Below are 22,226 nucleotides of genomic sequence, written 5' to 3'. Positions count from 1 at the left end.
CGGCTAACTTCCAGCATGCAGGGAAGTAGCCAAGCTCCAAACATTTGTTGAAGATAACGGTAAGATGGTTGAAGAAGTTTTTCAACTCGAGGTTGACTAAACCATCCATACCCGCGGCCTTCATGTTTTAGTGCTTCTAACAGCTGCTATCACCTCATCAGCCGATATTCTACTATCACTACTACGGAGGTGTCAGCGACTCTAGACATTGCCTCCATTACGGCAGGCTCATGAGGGCTCACCATGGTTTGGCCAAGATTATGTGAAATCACAAAATGTTGGCCAAGAGCATTGGCCTTTTCAACTGGGGTTATGAGTAGGGATGGGTCCGAGTTCTGGTCAACAGAGGAAAGCGGTTGGATTAGTCTCGACTTATTTTTAAAATTTTTGGTTATCGTCCAAAATGGTTTTGCACAATCTGGGAGAGCAGTGTTCACTCGGCTGTCGACAAAAGCAGGCCACTCTCGATGTGTGCCACGCGATCGTCTGTTTTCTCGGCAGCAACCATTGTGTGGTCCTCCTCATTGTTCTTCATCAGCAGTTCTTTCGGTCGATGCGTCGTCGACTTTGGAAAGCAACCGTTTCGTGATGAGTGTGTGAGTGCTGACCACGTTTTGCGTCCATTGCTGCAATGGACGCGCTCTGACCCTCGTTGGCGTACAACAATTTGCCATACAATGAAACTACTGGAAGCGGCTCCAGTTCTGATGGAGGAGGCTTTTTGGATAGCGGAAGATAAAGTGTTTATTATGTTGTACCTTTTGACTATAGTTTTAAGATGTATTGTATAGTGACCAAGAATCCTCGGCTCTGTAAAGTTAATTCGGTTGAGCCTTATCAAATAAATTAATGAACAAAAAAAAAAAAAAAATCTGGGAGAGAGCGAATCTTGTTGGCAAAATCGTTATTTCCGAGTTCCACCATCCTGGCCTGGATAATTTTGGTTTGCCTATTGACATTGGTCTTCAAGTGGGGCAGCCCAGAACGCTGGAACTGCGTACGAATGGTGTTACGGAGCCTGATAAGATCTTTGGTTGGGCTGTCAAGGTTCAGAGTATGACTCACCTGTCTGGATGATGGTACGTGTTGCTCCCTGGCACGGCATATCGCCTCTTCGATGGTTTGCAAACACCGATCGACTTCTTCGAACGACTCCGGTAGGACGTCGTAGTCGATTGCTGTGTCCACACAGCGCTGGTACAGCTGCCAGTTGACAAGATGGTAATTTCGCCGGGAAACTTGAAACCTATTGGCCGAGGAACCTACTTCGGTCACCACCGGATAGTGGTCCGAACTCAGTTCCTTATAGGCGACAGGTTGAGAAATGTTATCGCCAATGTTGCTGATGAAGGTGTCGATGGTGGCATGAGCTCTGGATTGACTCAACCGGGTTGGAAAGTCCGGACACAGGATGTTGTAGTGGGCTTGCTGCAGATCGTTGAATACGGACTGAACAGCTCAACAATCGAGTAACGAATGTGCAATTCAGTTATCGCTCCATATCTCGATATTGAAGGGACCATTGAAGTAGCGATATCAAAAAAGCACATCAATTGAAAAGCTTCCGTCTAGAGGATAGTTCAACTTGTCATATATTTACCGTCTGACGGCTCAAAATTTATGATATATCATCCTCAAGTAAAGAGACATCATGCCATGGACCAACAGGTGGATCTGGCCACATCAGGATATCCAGAACCAGTTTCAAAAAATGTTCAAAAATAACGATTGAGATTCATTTTAAGTCTAAAACTTGGTCGGCAGAACCCTCATAAAACCAAAATTGATGCTTGGGTAGTGATATTCGCAAAATTGAACTTTCATAGTTCAGACAGTTACCAAACTTTTCCTTTTGATATTACACGTAACACAATCAGAACTTCACCTATCCTCGTCATCGTGGTAAGAAAACTCCACCCAGAGTCAACCAGAATCGCATGTACCTCAAATGGCTCGAGCAACATACTCCTCAATTGGTTCCACTCCACGCTTCTGCCTCGTTAATGTTTTAGAGCTCATAAACAATGTGATTTATTCCAATCAAGATCGTCGGCTGGGACCAGCGATCACACCCCCGCCATTGCCTCCCTTTCGATGATTTCCATCCATTGGTGAATGTGCATCTGCTGTCCGTTCCGAGTAACTCAGCGTTGCCCGTCGTAGTACCTAGTAGTTAGAAGCGTGACAAGCTCGGAAGGTGGACTAGTTCATTTACGGTGCCCACACGCGACAACATCTTCTCCCTTGACGTATTTAGAACTAACGACCTACTCTCCACTGCTGCTGTCGGCTGCGGCGAATCAATTCCAACCAATAACAAACAAATAGCTCAGTTGTCGTTCGGGTAGGTGGAAGTAGTTCTACTTGGAAATGATCAGCTGCGGTGGTGCAGTATGGTTCCTATTTTTGCTGGTAATGATGATTGCTTCGTTTTCGGTACTCGCTGCGAACGGTAAGGTGTTGAAATTTAATTAAAAAATAATAAATTGAAATTTGTGTCACTGATTGGCAGTGAGCAACGGCAGTGGCGGTCCGGCGGAGGAGGACACCGTCGATTGCGATGAACTCAGCCGGTACTACAAGGTACTGGCAAAGCACTTTGGCGGAAAATGTGGCCCACATTGCCCGGAGAAGCTGCAGAAGGCTGTCAAGTGGTTCCGACGGGGGCAGGCTCAGCTGGAGAATGAGTGCTATTTCGATGCGTATGATGATATTTGAATTGGTTTTGTATGAATAAAAATGCGACTATCATGTCTAAATGAGGAAACAAGGGGCTTATGAGGTATTGTGAAATGAGACTCCCTGAAAAAGTGTGTCAAGGGAATTGAATCGTAAAATGTCTTTGTTAGGTACCTGAATTTAAAATTTTATTTGCTGTGTAAAATTCAACTAATTTTCGAATATTTTTCTTTTCTTTCAGGTACGTATCGCAGCACTTATGTCGATCTAGAAGAAACCTCTTCGCTCTCTGCATTGATAAGTACATTCAGAAGCGTTATAACCCACATTATTTCCTCGCTCCAAATCAAAAAGTAACCTTATTACACACAAATCCTTTATTTTATTTTCCATCGTTAAATTTTTTCAATCACAAATCATTTATCAGACAATCCAATCGTCCCACCTACTTCCGGTCCAAATAGTCATAGGCGTCGTAGTAGCAGCTCTTGCCCATCTGCTTGTAGGCCCGACCGAACCAATTGACGGCCGATTTGAGCTTGTCCGGGCAGTTCTTGCCCTTGGTGTCGCACTGGCCTCCAAAGTACTTCTGCAACTGTTTCATGTAGACCGTCATCTCATCGCAGTCGATCTCCTCCCCATCCGATGGCAGATCCGGTGGATATTTCGCTGAAAATTTACCAATCAAGCATCGGTTTGGATCTGGAATACAATATCGAACACTCACCTTGCGGTTCCAGGAAGCACTTGCTGTTGATCTGCAGGATGTCCACCAGCAGTTTGTTCAACAGCGACAACCAATCGGTGCAGGATGTCAGGGCAGCGTTTCGGTCCTTTTCCAGCGCTGAAGTCAACTTGGCCAGCTTGGAGAGCACGTTGATGGGGACCTGCGCTGGGGCGACGGGAAGCGTGGCTGGTGCAGTGTCATTGTTCATGGCTTCCGGATGCATGTCGTAGTGGTGAAATTGATTGAAGCTTTTGGCTATTCGGGTGGTCATTTCCTCCGGGCAACCGTAGACGTAGCAGACGATCAGCGTCCGAATGAGGTTGGATTTGATGGATCCGAACGTGCCCGGGATGCAGCTCTGCTCCGGGTCGATTTCGGCCGCGGTCGGACGGTAGAAGGTGGTTACTAGGAGTAAGGCTCCCGCGAGGAGAAAGCTTAGGTGGTTCATAGTGGGGGCTGATGCGGTACTAAGATCAAGGTATGGCTGGAAGTGCGAGTTTATATGGAGGTTTTGATCGTAAAACTGGTTGTTTGGGAAAGGTAATTATCGAATCAGGTGTAGGCCAGATGTAATTAAGGAATCAAGTGGTGTTTTTGAAAAGTATTTTTACTTCGTCGTTAGCCACTTGATTGTGACTGAAATCAGTCACACAAATGTTACCACCGCTGTTCTGTGACAAGTATGCAGCCTGATTTTAAAATTAGGCCAAAATGCTTGGCCATTGAAAGAGATCTTTATTTTCGACTAGATCATTTTTTATACCGTCAAAAACTATAAAATTAAATAAAAATTCATAAATTGGTATAGGACATTTTGATATGCTTCGATTTTAAATATTTTTTTCTAAATTTTTTCTTAAAATAAATCAAAAACATTTTTCAGATCAGAAATGCCGCTTTCGTCCTACAATTTTTGGAAAAATTTCAAAGACACCATTTTGGAAATTTTTTAAGGTGCAAAATTACAGAATGTAAGCAAAAATCTGAATCATTTTCCATTACAAACAATTCAGCAAAGTTGGCTCTGTAAAGTTTATTCGATTGAGCCTGTACAAATAAAGTAATTAAAAAAAAAATCAGCAAAGTTTCATACAAGTCGGAGAAGGTCGATTCAAAAGTTCAAACTTTTTCGCTATTTTGGATGGAACTATGAGAGTCCTAATTCTGTGTAAGGCAAAACTCTAACCAACTTTTCGAATTTTGTTATCCTCCTCCTCCAACTTTTTATTTGGAAGTAAATCCGCCGATGCTAATTCGTCTGCAGTACCCATATTAGACGCAGCCAGTACGCAGTTCGTCAAATGAGGGCCGTATGCTCTGCGTACTCCGAGGCAGAACCGAACTCAGGCTATTTTTCTAGGTGGTGAACTCTCATTTTTGCGAACCCCCAATCACGGTAGCGTAAAAGCGAAAGAGATGTGGCAACAATATCTCTCTATCATACCTGTTTCTCGGACATGGAGTGGTAGTTGTTCCTCTGACGACCCGACGAGACATCTCATAGAAGCTACATTCAAATTCAAATCCTTCTGACGTAGGACTACGTCTGTGATTTCTATATGGGGGTACACTTTGTGAAAACCGAAAATGGAACATGTAACAAAATTATGAAAGATTTTGAACGTTAATAACTCAGCTGCCCCTGGACCAATTTAAATAATCTTATCAGCAATCGATCAAAAATATTTCTACGCATCTGCTCAACTTAAGACTTCATAATTGCAACTGTTGCTATGATAATTGTTGCTGCGAAAAGCGATTTGCCTAACACAGATTTCAAAGTTGAATCAGTTTTCAAGGCTGCCCTCAACCGCTTATCGGATTCAGTTCCAATCAACGTGTGTGGTGGTGTCCGGTCATCGGCATCAGCAGCAGCAGTGCTTTCGGCGCGTGGCCTTGAACACTGTTCTGCAGTACACAATGAAAAAATCCATAGAACTGTTATTGATCGGAATCAGTAGCTCTTCGTGAGTCACTGTGGGCCATCTATGCCAAGCGCGTCACCCTCATTCCAAACAACATACAGCTCACCAGCCTCATCTATGTTTAACACCCTAATAGCTCAGCATTACTCAACCATCACGACAAAACTGTCCTTTTCAGGACCACCATAAATGTGTACAAGAGTATTTTTTGGACATTTGTCAAGGTCATCAATCGGATGTCAGTTCCCAAGATAGAGCTGGAACACGCAAATAAACATCACCATCAGGTAGGGTAAGACTCCCCCTACCCGACGGTAATGTTGGTTTGCGTGGGCGTGCCTTGAATTCCTAAAAATCATCGAGAGAAGTCATTGTTTACAAAAGCTGTTACGCCTAATTCCAGCTCTATCTAGATAGGTTTAAATATAACATACCATGTTCTTGATGGCAACATTGAGGGGTGCAATATCAAAAACCAAAGTCGGTCGCGGCATGAAAATGGTCTTATTTTGATCCAGAGATGATGGATTTTAATTCTTAATACGCCAATCGAAAGGAATTTTTTCTGCGAATCTGCTAAATTTAAGACCTCATCATTTTTCAAAATATCACTAATGAAAATTGCACGTATGTGCAACTGTTGCTAAGATAATTAAAATTGCGAAAAGCGATTTCCCTAACACAGATTTCAAAGTTGAATTCCATCCGGTCTCACCAAACGGTGTTTATTCAATCACCGTGTGGTGAGTGGTGGTGTTCTCCAGTACACAACGAAAGGCTGCCTGCAAGCAGTGAGCTGCAGCCCACATGAGCATCCATAGAAGGAGGAAGAAGCCGCATAGCTATTGATCGGAACCAGTAGCTCTTCGTGAGTCGCTGTGGGCCATCTATCTCAAGCGCGTCATACTAAAGAGTATAAACAGAGAGACCCCACTCAAATTCCTATTCCTACACAAAACACAAGCTCCTGCTCCAGTTAACTAATAAGATTTATTATATAAGATCACGTAGTCCTACGTCACCATTGCGTACAATCCCATATTGCTGTTCCTTGTAGTTTTTCATTATGCTTTCTTGGATTTCGTAGAATTTCGATGGAGTTCCTTAAACTTTTCTGGTGTTCTTAGAACTTCTTTGAAGTTCGCAGAACTTGTCTCAATTTGGCAACTTTTTCAGAAATTCGCAGATATTTCTTAAAGTTCACAGTAGTTTCCTAATGTTTTTAAATTTTCCCTGAGATTCCCAGAGCATTTTTAAAGTTTGTAGAACTTTCCTGGCATTTGAAATTTTTGAAGTCTCCTGCAGAGCTACATTGAAGTTCATATAATTTTGGTAGAGTTCACAGAACTCTCTTGAAGTTCGTAGAACTTACCAGGAGGACATTGAACTTCCCTAAAGCTCGCATAACGTCCTTGAAGTTTCTGAATGCAGAGTTTTCCTAAAATTTGTAGAACTTCGCTGAAAATCGAAGTATTTCCCTGAAGTTAGCAGTGTTTTTCTTAAAATTTGAAGAATTTCACTGATGTTCGAAGCACATCTATAACGGTTACAGAATTTTCCTGAAGTTTATAGAACTTCCCTGAATTTTCTGAATGTTGATGAACTTCTCTGTTTCTCTGGAGTTTGCAAGAATTTCCTTGGGATTCGCAGAGTTTTGTTAAAGTTCATAAAAAAATCCTATAGTTATGAGATCTTCATTGAAGTTCGAAGAACTTTCCTGGAGTTTATAGAAGTCACATGTGTTCGCAGAACAAGAATATCCTTGAAGTTCGAAAAAGTATCCTGAAGTATGCAGAGCGATCCTAAGGTTTGCAGAACTTTACTGAAGTTTAGAATTAAGCTCAAGTTCAAAGATCGTCTCCAAAGTTCGAAGCAGTTCCCTAAAACTATCATAACCTCTTTGAAGCTTGCAGAACTTCACTGCCCAAGCATATGTTCTATAACAATTTATATATCCTGTGTATGACTGATTTTGGTTGTAAAGGGTGATACGGTCAAAATTTGGTCAAGGGAAAACGCGTGTAAATCGGTGAAATCGTTTATTTAAAAAATCAAATTAAATTTCTTTTTCAAGTTCAATTAGTATAAAATTCAGGAAAAATATTCAGTTAGGCTTCCGCTTTTCCAAATCCGAATTGCCGGGCCTTACGCTTGACCCCTGCCATCAGATTTTGTACAGCCACCTTGTCCACCTTCTTCGCCGCAGAAAGCCAGTTTGCCTTGAACTGCTGCTCGCCCTTAGCAGTTTTTTTGGTCTTCTTTAGGTTCCGCTTGACAATAGCCCAGTATTTCTCAATTGGGCGGAGCTCTGGCGTGTTGGGAGGGTTCTTGTCCTTGGGAACCACCTACACGTTGTTGGCGGCGTACCACTCCATGGCCTTTTTACCGTAATGGCAAGATGCCAAATCCGGCCAAAACAGTACGGAACAACCGTGTTTCTTCAGGAAAGGCAGCAGACGTTTATTCAAACACTCTTTCACGTAAATTTCTTGGTTGACAGTCCCGGAAGCTATGAAAATGCTGCTTTTCAAGCCACAGGTACAGATGGCTTGCCAAACCAGATATTTCTTTGCGAACTTTGACAGTTTCATGTGCTTGAAAACATCTGCTACCTTTCCCCTTCCTTTTGCCGTATAAAACTCCTGTCCCGGAAGCTGCTTGTAGTCGGCTTTGACGTAGGTTTCGTCGTCCATTACCACGCAGTCAAACTTCGTCAGCATCGTCGTGTACAGCCTCCGGGATCGCGCTTTGGCCGTCGTATTTTGTTTATCATCGCGATTTGGAGTCACTACCTTCTTGTAAGTCGATAGTCCGGCTCGTTTTTTGGCTCGATGCACGGTTGTAGACGATACACCCAGCTTATTTGCGGCATCTCGGAGAGAGAGGTTAGGGTTTCGCTTGAAACTACCGGCAACTCTCTTTGTCGTCTCAGCGGCTTCCGGTTTTCGATTTCCCCCCGATCCAGACTTCCTGGCTGTCGACAAACGTTCCCCAAACACTTTAATTACATTTGTAACGGTTGATTTGGCAACTTTTAGCGATTTTGCCAACTTTGCGTGCGAGTAGCTCGGATTTTCGCGATGCGCGAGCAAAATTTTGATACGCTGCTCTTCTTGCTTGGACGGCATTTTGACAACTGAAGAGTGAATTCCAAAATCAAAATAGGAGCAACATTCTACACACACACACCTTCAAAATGAGGGGTGTTCAGGTTTTTTAAATGCAAAATTGAAAGAAATACGTCAAGTTGATATTGACCAAATTTTGACCGTATCACCCTTCATTCAATATAATTCTATGAGTTTGTGTTATTTGGGTGCAGTTTGCATAACTTCCCTGGAGTACGCAGAATTTCATTGAAGTTAATAGAGCGTTCCTGAAGCTGGTAGAACTTTCCGGTTGTTTGTAAAATGTTCCTGAATTTCGCAGTTTTTTCCTGAAGTCCGCAATACTTTCATAAAGTTCGGAAATCTTCACTGAAGTTCACAAAACTGCGCTGAAGTTCACAGAATGTCTTAAAAGTTTGCAGAACTTTCCTAAAGTCCACTGCAACTCCCTGAAATTCTTAATAACTTCTCTATAGTTCTCAAAGATTCCTTGAAAGCCACAGAGCTTTCCTGAAAGCTTCCGTAGAACGATGAAGGGAACTGCGTTGAAGGTCCAGAAAAAATCTATATTTAGTTTTGTAAAATCCAAGCAATTTTTGCGCCCTTCAGGATTTTTTACAGTGCTGCTCTAAAGCTCTACTGGCCACCGTTGATCGTCGTCTTTTCTGCACTTTTCCGAAGCAGCGTTGCCAGGTTGCCAGATTTATCTGGCACAGCCAGAGAAATTTATGCTCTGCCAGACATATTTTTTGACAAATCTGGCAGCTTCCTATGTTAATCGGCTGTGCCAGATTTTTGTCAGACATTTTTTTTCGGGTTTTGCCAGATTTTTTCAAAATAAGCCTGGCATCTCTGCTCCGAAGGAAGTTCCCTTGAATGATGAGGCAATTTTTTCGGAGTTCTAGATCTCCTGGATGGACCATGTTCCCAGCTATCGCAGAACGTAGGTCGACCCAGATGAATTCCCGAGAAGGAAGCCCTGGGCTGCGTCTTCAAGGGTGCCACCTTGAATTAAGCTGGGCTTGAATCCTCTCTTCTGTGTCCTGGCTTCGTGGTTACAAGCGAGAAATTACTTTTTTGAAGCACCAGATGGCAGTCAACCGGATGATCCGAACTTCGTTCAGTGGGGGAAGTTGGTTCTACTATTTCCTTCACAGCTCACCGATCGTCGAAGGCAATTCCAATCATAAGCCTTACCTTCCTCGTTCCTGATCTTCCGCAAAAGCTGCCTTACAACCTTGGCCGTGGTGATAGCAGCACTGGGAAGCTCTGTACTGTTGGGACTTATCCCTTCTGAAATTTGAGTCACCAGATTCTCCCTCCAGACACGTCTCAAGCCAGGTTATGGTACTGATAAAAATCTGGTCACTTATCCTGAAGGAACCCAGATCCCGGAACGCCACATGGTGTGTTATGTGGTTGATATCCCTCAGAATGATCTCCAATGATCTTTTTTAGCAAAATCATGAAGTTGTGTCGCAAGCCAGGTTTTATTTCTGATAAAAATATGGCCACTTTCCTTGAAAGAACTCGGATCTCGGAACGCCACCTGGAGAGCGGTCAGTAAGGTTGAAAACCCTCAGAATGATCTCCTATGATCTTATTTTGCAAAATTACGAGAACTTTCCCTTGCGGAATCCGGACCCCGGAACGTCACCTGGAGTGGCTAAAGAGGTCGAACCGCCTTACAATGATCCCCGATGATCTTGTTATGCAAAATCATGAAAATTGATGTGTCGCATGCCAGGTTTTGGAACTAACATAAATCTGACCACTTTTCCTCGTGAAACCCGGATCCCGCAACACCAACTGGAGTGACCATTGCGATTGAAAATCCTTAAAATTGTTTCCGATGAGTTTGTTTTGCAAAATCATGACGTTTGATATGTCGCATGCCATGTTTTGGTAATGACCAAAATGTGGCCACCACCCCTGAACAAACCCGGATTCCGGAACGTCACTTGGAGTGACCAACGAGGCCAAAACCCCTCAGAATGATCCCCGATGATCTTGATATGCAAAGTCTTGCAGTTTGATATGTCGCAAGCCAAGTTTTGGTACTGACCTAAATCTGAACACTACCCCTGAATAAACCCGGACTCCGGAACGCCATCTGGCATAGTCAATTAGGTCAAAGGCCCTCAGAATGACCCCGGATGACCTTGTTTTGATGAACTATGAAGTTTGACACGTCGCAAGCCAGTTTTTAGTTTTGACCTAAATGTGAGAACTTCCCCTGAAAGAACCTGGATCCCAAAATGCTAACTGGAGTGGCCAAAGCGATCAAAACTCCTTAGAATAATTCCCGATGATCTTGTTATGCGAAATCATGAAATTTTATATGTCGCAAGCCAGGTTTTGATACTGGCTTAAATCTGGCCACTTCCCTTGGAGTAACCCAGATCCCGGAACACCAACTGGAGTGACCATTGCGATTGCAAACCCTTAAAATTATTTCCGATGAATTTGTTTTGCAAAATCATGAAATTTGATATGTCGCAAGCCAAGTTTTGGTCCTGACGTAAATCTGGCCACTTCCCATGAAAGAATACGGATTCCGGAACGCCACTTATAGTGGTCAATATGGTCGAAAACCCTCAGAATGACCCATGGTGACCTTGTTTTGATGAATCATGAAGTTTGACATGTCGCAAGCCAGTTGCAATAACGAAATTTGAAATATCACAAGCTTGGTTTTGATACTAAATTAAATCAGGACACTTCCCTTGAAAGAACCCGGATTCCGGAACACGTACTGGAGTGGACAGTGCGATAGAAAACCCTCAAAATGAACTCCGATGGTCTTGTTTTGCATCATGAAGTTTGATATGTCGCAAGCCATGATTTGATACTGACCCAAATCTGGCCACTTCTCCTGGAGGAACCCGGATTCCGGAATGCCACCTGGAGTAGTGGATAAGTTCGAAATCTCTCAAAATGACCTTAGTTTAATGAACCATGAAGTTTGATGTGTCGCAAGTCAGGTTTTGGTACTGAACTAAGCTTAGAACTTCCCCTGAAGGAATCCGGATCCCAGAACGCCACCTGGAGTGGCCAAAGCGGTCGAAACTCCTTAGAATGATTCCCGATGATCTTGGTACGCAAAATCATGAAATTTGATACGTCGCATGCCAGGTTTTGATACTGGCTTCAAACCGGCCACTTCTCTTGGAGTAACCCGGATCCCGAAGCACCAACTGGAGTGACCAATGCGATTGAAACCCTCAATATAATTTCCGATGATTTGTTTTCCAAAATCATGAAGTTTGATACATCACAATACAACTTTTGGATCTGATCTAAATCCGGGCACTTCCCCTGGAGAAGTCCGGATTCCGGAACACCACCTGGAGGGTCAATGGTCGAAAACTTATCAGAATGGGCCTCGATAACCTTGTTTTTGCTAAATCATGAAAGCCAGATTTAGGTAGTGATCTAAATCTGGTCACTTCCCCTCGATGAAACCGGATTCCAGAACGCCACATAAAGTGACCGATGTACTCTAAAGTCCTCAGAATGACCCTGGATGATCTCTTTTTGCGAAATCATTAAATCTGTTATGTCGCAAATCAAATTTTGGCACTGTTCAAAATCTGGCCACTTTCCCTGGAAGAATCCGGAATCCCGGAACGCTACCTGGAGTTACCAATGCGGTCGCAAACGTCTCAATGTGGCCTTCGATGATCATATTTAGCAAAATCATGATGATGGACAAGTCGTACGCCAGATTTTGGTTCCGATCTAAATCTGGTCACTTACCCGGAGAAATTCGTATCCTGGAAAACCATCCATAGTGGCCAATGTGGTCAAAAACCCCGATGATCCCCGATGATCTTGTTTGGAAAAATCATAAAGTTTGATACGTCGCAAGCCAGGCTTTAGAACCTTGCAAAATTGACCACTCCCTCTGTAAGGTTACCTCAGTATTCCCCTAAAAATATCCAGAAGTACGGACGTTCCTGACTTGGCTGAAATCCATGAATTCAATCTGTGCTTTGAATCCTCAAACCTGAATATTCTGAGAATTCGGCTAGGTATTTAGGGTAATCTGCAGTGTACATTGGAATCTCCCAAATTCGAATAAAATTCCCTGAGCTTTTTGGACTAGTCTAATCAGGTTTCCTAGTCCTCCCGAAAGATCATCTGAACTCCTATCGATGAAAACAGAAGTTTTGAGAGGTTCAAATCATCAAATTTCTGCTTAAATCTACATTTCCACAAACCAATTTTGACAATTCTGATGTATGTCGGACACCCTTCAAGATCTCTAAAGCGTTTTTATCACTCTAAACTACATCTAAAGAAGAATTCAGGACTTAGCAAGCTTTCAACCCATAGTGCTTTAAATGTCCTTTATTTACTAAAAAAAACTTCCTATAGAGCTGCTATATCACACTTTGCCATTATCTGATGGCCAACCTTTCCATACCAACTGACCGCATACTTGTACTTGTTCGGACACTTGTCTCCCATGCGGGAGCACTTACGATCGTAAAATCGATTAAGTCCCATTAGGTACCCGACGACCTCCTCGCAGGATATGTTACCCACATCAACCTGCGATACTTCTCGTCTCGGTTTGGGCAGCAGTGAATCCGGCAGCAGTGGTCCCTGAGCGTAGCAGTACATTGGAGCTTCCTTCGGGTCATTACCCGTCATGACTGACCCGTCACCACCTCCAGCTACCATTCCACGTCCTCCGCCACTGGCCATACCTGCTGAGCCGTGTCCTCCAGCACCTCCCATGAGTGATCCGTAACCACCGGCACCTGCCATTCCTGCTGAGCCGTGTCCTCCAGTACCTCCCATGCCTGCACCGTAACCACCGGCGCCACTTGCCATACCTGCACCATAGCCACCGGAACCTGGCATTCCTGATCCCACCGATGAGCCGTATCCGCCACCACCACCGGCATTAGCTGCCATATCTGTTCCATATCCACTGCCGGCTCCTGCGTTTGCCATGTTGTTCCCAGCTGCCATGCGTGCTTGTTTCAGGTCGGCGCCAGTAGGTCCCGGATAGGTCGCCATGAATCCCGAAGAGCCACCTGTACTGGCCATTCCACCGGAATTCATCGCAATATCTCTGGGAACGGGATGACCTGTTCCGGCTGCTGCCTTTGCGGCGGCTATGGCTTGCTGATCATCCTGGATAGCATTCGAATCCGGTGGTGGAAGAGGCATCGCTGAAATCGGAATTGCTGAGGACTTTTTTTTATCACAATACCGCCCAGGAATTGACGACCCTAATCGAAGTACTTACTTCCATCCTGATTCTGAGCGTTGGTAATGCACAGAACTTGCCAGCCAACCACGAGAAAGTGTACCAGTTGAAATATAGCAGTCATGTCTTAGAAGGTTCCAGAACCGTTCAACTGAAGTCTGCGGAAGCTCATGGCGTCGGGCTTTTATTAAGTGTAGTAAAACCAATTCAACCAGTTGTTTATACGGTGTAATCATAATTATTGCTAGTTAACGATACTCAAATTAACTGCCATCTATAAACTAAGACCATATTGCTGTTCGTGTTCACGTGCAACGACCTGTAATCTACGTAACGATCCTTCGATCTCACAGAACACGATTCCTGGATCCGCATGGAGGCTTCTTGGTTTGTCGTTTGACTGGCATTTCCGCCGTCCCCTTGGCCGTCTGCTCCATCTGCTGGCAAACTTGGGTCATCATCTGAGTGACCTGATCGAACCACTTGACCGGGTAGAGGTGCTTGTCGCGGCAATCGTTACCCATTCTGGTGCACCGGCGGTTGTAGTATCGGCTCAACGCCCGCAGGTAGGCAACCACCTCGCCGCAGTCAATTTTGTCGATCGGCATCTGACGCTCCAGCTCGTTGAGGTTGGCCTGAACGTCCTTGGAAGAACAGAGGCTGGATTCTGTGTGTTATGGAGAAGGGCATTGGTTATGAGTTTGACCAAATATTTGTCTTGGGACATTACCAGGCAGAATTGCGGCGAACCCGCTGTGAAGCACTGCCAGACTGAAAATCAACGTAAGTTTGAACTGTAACATGCTGATTCGGACTGAAATCGGATCTCGAATAAAGCGTATTGCTACAATAACCAACTTCAGTTATCCGGAGGCTGGTTTTGTTTGAGATTTAGTAAGCGAAGATAATTTCCAACATAAATCGAATTCGCCACGGTAGCCATTGTTCTCGGCGGAGTTCGTTTCGATGCGATTGGCTTAGTTCTGTAGTGGAAGGGAGCTTGTCAAGATTCCTGATTTGTTGATAAGGCTGTTCAATCATCTTGCTGATGTAATACTTTTCTGCTTTGGTGTTTACTTGGAGATATGGATGTTAGTAAAGCTTTTTTACGTAGGACTACGTTTTTCATTTCTATATGGGGGTACACTTTGTGAAAACCGAAAATGGAACATGTAACAAAATTATGAAAGATTTTGAACGTTAATAACTCAGCTTACCCTGAACCAATTTCAATAATTTTATCACCAATCGATCAGACGTTAAGTTGTTAAGTTTAAGACATTAAAAATTTTCAAAATGTTACTGTTAAAAATCACACGAATGTGCAACTGCTGCTTTGATAATTAAAATTATCACCGATTGCCTGCGAAAAGCGATTTCCCTAACACAGATTTCAAAGTTGAATTCCATCAGATCTCACCAAACGATGTTTATTCAATCACCGCGTGGTGAGTGGTGGTATTCTCCAGTACACAACGAAGGGCTGCCTGCAAGCAGTGAGCTGCAGCCTACATGAGTATCCATGTAATGAGGAAGAAGCCGCATAGCTATTGAATGGAATCAGTAGCTTTTTGTGAGTCGCTGTGGGCCATCTATGTCAAGCGCGTCATACTAAAGAGTATTAACAGAGAGAACCCCGCTCAAATTCCTATTCCTACACAAAACACAAGCTCCTGCTGCAGTTAAAAAAAAATATTACGCAATGGTGACGTAGGACTACGTCACCATTGCGTACAACCACATATGGCTGTCCCTATCAGAATTACTCGACCAAGTTAAGTTTGTTCTGTTTTGTTTTAGTTACTGAGACTTAGTCGGAGTTGAGATTCGAACTAGTCACTTTAAGCGTGAGAGGCATGAATGGATCTTGAGTTAACTAATCCAAACCAAATCGTAGGTTATAATTTGTAATGTGTAGAACGGATGGCCTGAATATCATCTGACTAGAAATGTTATAACCTAAGCCAAACTAACCTAGGACTGTTAGACCTAAGATCAAGTTGACTTTTGAAACATATGGGTTTCTCGACCATCCGGACAAATTGTTTTTCTAAATAGATCTGACGAGCTTCTGTTGATTAATCTGAAGATCTTATGATGGTGTGTCTTGAGGAAGGTTCTGAATGGTTTTGTCATGACTCGGAAGCACCCATGAACCGTTCTGCAAGACTTTCCTGGAATTGTGGACCATTTTTCGAAACATCGCTGAAACATCAGAAAGAATCTTCTAACCTGTTGATTTGATCTGGGTGCGAAAGTCCTCGAGGAATGTACGTTAGTACCCTAGCAGCACACTTGTCATTTAACAATTGTGGTTACTTGTATGCACCTTATTTCAGTCACAATCAAGTTGCAGCAACCTATTTTGATAGATGTGTGTTGCTTGGGTACCCTCTTAGGGCTCTAAATCGAGCCTGTTCTAGAATGTACTAAACAATTTCTGAGTCTTTCCTTGCATTGATTTTTCTTTGGGAAGTCTTTCACCTTTATTTTTGAGTCACTACTCGTAATGAACGGTATTGAAGAGTTCCAGGCAAAATAGTGAAAACAAATTGAATTTTAAAATCTATATCTTCGGATTTGTATGACACTACGCGTAAATGTTTGTTAAGGGCAATTATTCACATTGTTGCTAAAATTTGATCATTTTGGATTTATTTATTTTAACTCTGTAATAGTAACCTTAAATCATGGTCCATTTTGGAGACCTCATGACGACACCATGTACTGCTGTATTTCAAGATCTGAATTATTTACAAGGGTGATGTCTTCAACAAGGGCTGTTGGGTGGTGGACAGATACATTCGGAATTCTGTCGCTAGGCAGCGCTACTGAGCATCCCACATGCATATATTCTGAACTGCTGTATCTCAAGATCCTGATTATTTGGACGGATTACGTCTTCGGTAAAGTTGATCAGGAGGCCAAAGACTGCTGGGAGGTAGACAGATTAATTTGGCAGTGCTGATGAGCATGCTTATATGTTATACTGCTTCAGATCCAGATTATATAAAAGGTTAATGTTTTCGGCAAAGTTGATCAGGGGTCAAGAGCTGCTTGAATGTGGACAGATAAATTTGGAATTCTGCCACAAGGTGGCGCTAGTGATCATCCCACATGCACATATTCTGTATTGCTGTATCTCAAAATTTTGATTATTTAGACCTGTGATGTCTTGGGCAAAGTTGATCAGCGAGTCAAGGGCTGTTAGGTGGTTGACAGATAAATTCGGAATTGGTCGCTAGTGAGCATCCCACAGGCAAATATTCAACATTGCTGTATCTCAAGATCCTGAATATTTAGACCAGTAACATTTTCGTCAAAGTTTATCTGGAATTCAAAGGCTGTTGGGTGATGGGAAGATCAATAAAGAAGTCTCCCGCTAGTGAGCATGCAAATAATCTGTTCTTCTATATTTCCAGATCCTGATTATTTAGACAGGTAATGTCTTCGGAAATGTTTTCCATGGCGTCAAGGGCTGCTGGGTGGTTAACACTAATTTGGAATTCTGCCGCTAGGCAGCGTTAGTGAGCATCCAGCATGCAAATATTCTGTGCTGTTGTATCTCAAGACCCTGATCATATATAAGGGTGATGTCTTCGAGAAAGTTGACCAGGATGCCAAAAAATTCTGGAAGATGGACAGATCAATCTGATTCTGCCGCTAGGTGGTGCTAGTGAACATGCACATATTTCATACTGCTGTATTTCCACATACTAATTATATAGCAGAGTGATGTCTTCGGCAAAGTTGATCAGGGGTCAAGAGCTGCCGGATGGTTGACAGATCTCTCACTAGGTGGTGCTTGTGAGCATCCCACATGCAAATATTATGTGCTGCTGCATCCCAATATCTTGATTATTTAGATGAGTGATGTTTACGGCAATGTTGATCAGAGTGGTGAAACAAATAATTTTGCTGCTAGGTGATGCTAGTGAGCACGTAAATATAATTTGCCGTAGATTCGGTTTGTGCGAGATTTTCAGGAGTTGATACATTTTGAAAAAAAAAAATATAGCTTAGTAGTAAAGAACTTGGCTATGGACTACACTGCATTTGATCTCAAGAAACATAACTTAGATTGAAATTGTAAAAATTCAAAATAAAATGTTAACGTCCCAAATAGGTATATTAAAATGTTTTTTGCCGATTTTTTAATAAAAAAATGTTTATGAAAAATGCAAACTTTTGGAATTTTTAAAATCATAGACAATTTAAAACTGATAAAATCGTAAAACAGGAACTTTTGGTAAAATATTTGAACTAACTTTTTGAACATTGTTTTGTGAGTATAAATTACATTTAAACGTTTTCACAGAAAGTTAAAAAATATTACCAAAAGTTCGATTTTCGTACTTTTTTAAGTGTCCATTATTTTAAACAATTCAAAAGTGTGCCTTTTTAATGAGCTGCACAAGGACATTTTGAGATATGAGGGTTTTAAATATTTTGTTTTGTTTTTTTACTTGAGATTACTAAAATTATTTATTTTAATATTTTTCTCAGAAAAAAATATTATTTTTCTCTACAACTTTGTCTCGGACGTCATTTCTATAAGAATTGCCGTTTCCATGCTACCATTTTAAAAAATTTTTGAAGACGGCATTTTGAAAATTTTACAAGATCCAAAATGGCCGAATTTTAGCTAAACTGTGCATAATTGCCCATATCAAACAAATATTTCGTCATTTGTCATTGAGATTTACAATATTAGTCTCACTTGCTTGTTTCACCAAACATAGCTCGAATATAATTGTTGTAAATCGATGTCCGATATCATTTTGAAATCTAAGATGGCGGCTTCCGGTTTCAGAAAAATATGGGAAATACTAGCAAAAACCCTTCAATATGGGATTCTTTCAAAATCGAAGTGGCTTCTAGATCCCAAAAATCGAAGTCTGACACCTTTTTGAAATCCAAACTGGCGGTTTCCAGTTTCAGAAAAAAAGGGAAATACACTGAAGTCTTTTTTACACGGGTTTTTACGCTGTTTTTTTACACGGTTTTTACACGTTTTTTCACGATTTACACGGTACGTTTTTAACGATTTCTCGACAAAGATACAACCTATCGACTTGATTCCAATCACATTATCCGTTTCGAGCTATAGATAATCGAAGGGCATACTTAAAACAAAAAATCACAATTTTACCCCCCCCCCCCCTTTTTTACATGGTTTTTTTTTACACGGTACATATCCCCCGTGTAAATAAAGACCTGAGTGTACTTTCAAATACCCTTAAATATTTATATTTTCGAAATCAGGGTTTAGATCCCGTAAATCGATGTCCGATGCCATTTTGAAATCCAAGATGGTGGCTTCCTGTATCAGAAAAGTGGGAAATACTGTCAAATACCCTTCAATATGGATATTTTCACCACGCCATTTTGAAATCCAAGATGGCGGCTTCCAGTTTCAGAAAAAGTGAGAATAACGGTCAAATACCCTGGGTATTTTTGGAATTGGGATGACATCTAGAGATCGAAAATGGATATCTTGAAACCCAAGATGGCAGCTTCCAGCTACAGGAAAAGTTGGAAATATCAATATGAGTATTTTCGAAATCGGGGTGACAGCTAGGTACCAGTAATTGCTGCCCGACGCCATATTAAATTCCAAGGTGGTGGCTTCCGGTTACAGATAAACTGGAAAGTACTGTCAAATACCCCCACAATATGGGTATTTTCGGAGTGGGGACGATATGTAGAGGCCAAAAATCGATGTCCGACGCAATGTTAGGATCGATTGCAGCTCTATGTTTTTATAAGAATGTCAAATACCCTATACAATTGAACGAAAATCGATATATGGCAAAATTTTAGGAATCCGGCATTTTGGCATTCCGATTTTTGGCATCTACACGTCATTAAAACAATCAACTCAAAAAATAGAGGTGTCCCATTTTCAACAACTCGATTAATAAATAATCATTTATTTTATGATCGTTGTGCTGTCATTTTTCTACCTATGAGAGTGCAGAACATGTTTGAAACGATAGGTAGTAATCATCTGAAGAAGTTAATCCTTTGGTTTGTTTTTTCCGTCGATCTTGTTTTCCGTGCTGAGCACCAATGCTACCGACGTGCCAGGAAGGCAGCTCCCACACCTGGACCCTACCTATCGACCCATCAACTCATGAACCGGGGACCAACGGCTTTACTTCCCATCCGAAGGAAGGCGTGATCAGAGATGTTATGCCTCAGAACATCCCGGCGGCGCCGACTGGGATTGAACCCAGGCCTGCTGGGGTGAGAGGCAATCACGCTTACCACTACACCACCGGCGCCGTTGAAGAAGTTAATGCTTACTATAAAAATGCAACAACAATGGAATCACCGGTTTAAAAAGCTAACGGTTTGTTACCTCTTGCCCTCGAATGTGGCATCCGTGGTGTTGATTTTTTGAGCCACAGCAAATTCCTGTCGAAGAAGCGACTTTCCACCTCTGTTTCCACCTCTTAGGATCTCATCGGGTACCGTAAGAAAACACCCCGAAGGGACCGGCTCCGATGCTCAAGCTTGTGTTGGATATTCGATGCTGCCGGGACACGAAGCTATCAGGATCCTCTACAACATCAAATGCAATTTCTCGGAGCTGCTTGAGTTCCGGGTTTGCCATCATGTGCCAAAACCAGGATGAATTCAAATCCTGTGAGGCACGTTGAAAACCCGGCAGCTGTGATTTTTTTTTTCCTTTCTGCACTATTTACTATAACGATTCTGATGACGACCGTCCCTTTGGCCTACTTCGGTTGATTTTTACTCTAATGAGCTAGTCTGGTATATGTAAGCCGTAGTTGCATCGTGCTGATGAGCGTTGACTATTTTTTGTTATCTTTGTTACATAGTTTATCGTCATGAGGTTGACAATTCCCAAGCCTGATCATGGTTATGTTTTCTGGAGCGAAAACACTGTTTCTTTTATCCTCATCAGTTCTTACGTGAGAAATGTAAGTGCGCGATTTCACATCTATTTATAGGCCCAATTTGAGTTTTTTCAATGTTTTTCAATACAAAATCACATTTTTTTATATTAATTGTTAATTGCCTTTCATTTAATATTTTAATCTTTGAAATCGGCCATATGGTTCAAAAGTTAGAAATTTTTGAAAAAAGTAATTTTTTAATAAAATCCGTTTTTTGGATCACCTTACATGGAAATGGTCACCCTAATGACAAAATAATAAAAAAAGTACGGGTCTAATATTTTGCGATTAGGAACAAAAGTACAATTTTTTACGAAATTCTGAGAACCGCTATATCCTTTTGCTATGGAATGGATGTAAAGCAACAACTTTCGGTCTGATTTTTGGCGACCAATTGTCATCTCACTTTCATCAACAATGACTGAAGCCAGCCACAATTTTGAGTAGACCTATGAACACTCTATGCGCTCATCTAATGCTTTGAAGCCACCCACATTGTTGCACAACATTTCAAATCACGTCTCTTAGATATTCTCTCAAATAGCAGGTTGCTCAAATTCAAAATACCCCTAGAACCAACACCAAGATAGTTGTTTTAGACTTCAGCTTGATCAGGTCTCATTCTGAAGATTTTCAACAGCCCAACAATTGAAATCACATATCCCAGATATTATTTCAATACTAGATTCCTAAGAAGTCGTTTCAAATCCAGGTGATCATAGATCTACAACAAAATCTCAGAATATTTGTTCAAGACTTCAGCTGGATCAGGCATCATTCTGAATACCATTCACTGTAAAACAATGCACTCGAAGATCCTCAACTACACAACCATTCAAATCACACCTTCCAGGTATTTTTCAAGATACCAGGTTGCTCAGAAGTTATTCATAGACCTCCAGGTGATTGTGGTTCTTCTATAAATGCTCAAGATATTTGTTTTGACTTCAGCTTGATCAGGTAGCATTTTGAAGATCTCCAACTGCTCAATAATTCAAATCACATCTCCCAGTCATTCTCTCCAGTACCAAATTGCTCAGAATTTTTACCAATGATCACCAGGTGATCGTAGAACTCCAAAAAGTTCTCAAGGTATTTGTTTTAGACTTCAGCTTGACCAGGCATCATTCTGAAGATTTTCAACTGCTGATCAATTCAAATCACCTCTTCCAGATATTCTCTCAAATGCCAAGTTGCTAAGAAATTATTCAAAAGACCTCCATAGATCTCCAAAAACTCCTCAGGGTCTAGATCATGTATCACTTTATCACTGCCCAACAATTCAAATCACATCTCTCAGCTATTCTATCAAATAGTAGGTTGCTCAAACATTATTTCAAAGCGGAGGTCTTTGAAATAATGTGTGAGAAATCTACTATTTGAGAGATTGTCTGATCAGAAATTTCCAAAAAGTCCGCATCTCTCAGATATTCTCTCATATGAAACACGGCAACTTAGACAACGTAGCGTAAGCTTAGACAATGTAACTAGTGGCTACCGTTTCTGCTTACTGAGCAGAAGGTCGGGAGTTCAATCCCAGGCCCTATCCATTCCTTGCAATTTTTCAATTTGCCTTATTCTATCTCCACTAGATTTTAATGAAAACAAATTCTGCTTTAACCGTTTTGTGGACGACAG

At 41.9% G+C, this 22,226-nt stretch overlaps 4 protein-coding genes across 5 annotated transcripts in view; 2 read left to right on the top strand and 2 right to left on the bottom strand.

Annotated features, from left to right (window-relative positions):
* The window catches only part of LOC135701165 (SLIT-ROBO Rho GTPase-activating protein 1-like), a 278,720-nt gene that overhangs the window by 176,142 nt on the left and 80,352 nt on the right, over positions 1-22,226 (top strand). The gene's annotated exons all lie outside the window — the stretch shown is intronic.
* Dip-C (dipeptidase C) overlaps positions 1-22,226 on the top strand; it is a 557,142-nt gene that overhangs the window by 486,997 nt on the left and 47,919 nt on the right. The gene's annotated exons all lie outside the window — the stretch shown is intronic.
* LOC135701133 (uncharacterized) lies at positions 2,974-3,880 on the bottom strand. The gene is made up of 2 exons (XM_065221834.1): positions 3,407-3,880; positions 2,974-3,348 (listed from the first exon to the last, which is right to left on the bottom strand). The coding sequence occupies exons 1-2, from the start codon at positions 3,852-3,854 to the stop codon at positions 3,125-3,127; spliced, it is 672 nt and encodes a 223-aa protein (XP_065077906.1). The 5' UTR covers positions 3,855-3,880; the 3' UTR covers positions 2,974-3,124.
* Positions 12,813-13,622, bottom strand: LOC135701197 (uncharacterized). Its single transcript, XM_065221957.1, has one exon. The coding sequence runs from the start codon at positions 13,620-13,622 to the stop codon at positions 12,813-12,815; it is 810 nt and encodes a 269-aa protein (XP_065078029.1).

The sequence above is a fragment of the Ochlerotatus camptorhynchus genome, unplaced genomic scaffold (assembly GCF_037179485.1).
Source record: "Ochlerotatus camptorhynchus isolate MF236.1 unplaced genomic scaffold, CSIRO-AGI_Acam_v1.1 ptg000150l, whole genome shotgun sequence".
Lineage (NCBI taxonomy): Eukaryota > Metazoa > Arthropoda > Insecta > Diptera > Culicidae > Ochlerotatus > Ochlerotatus camptorhynchus.
This window is presented reverse-complemented; position numbering and strand designations above follow the sequence as displayed.

Coding starts and splice junctions, on each gene's coding strand:
- LOC135701197 (XM_065221957.1), bottom strand. CDS start 13,622: ATGCCTCTTCCACCACCGGATTCGAATGCTATCCAGGATGATCAGCAA.
- LOC135701133 (XM_065221834.1), bottom strand. CDS start 3,854: ATGAACCACCTAAGCTTTCTCCTCGCGGGAGCCTTACTCCTAGTAACC. Junction 3,349..3,406: donor GTGCTTCCTGGAACCGCAAG/GTGAGTGTTCGA, acceptor GTAAATTTTCAG/CGAAATATCCACCGGATCTG.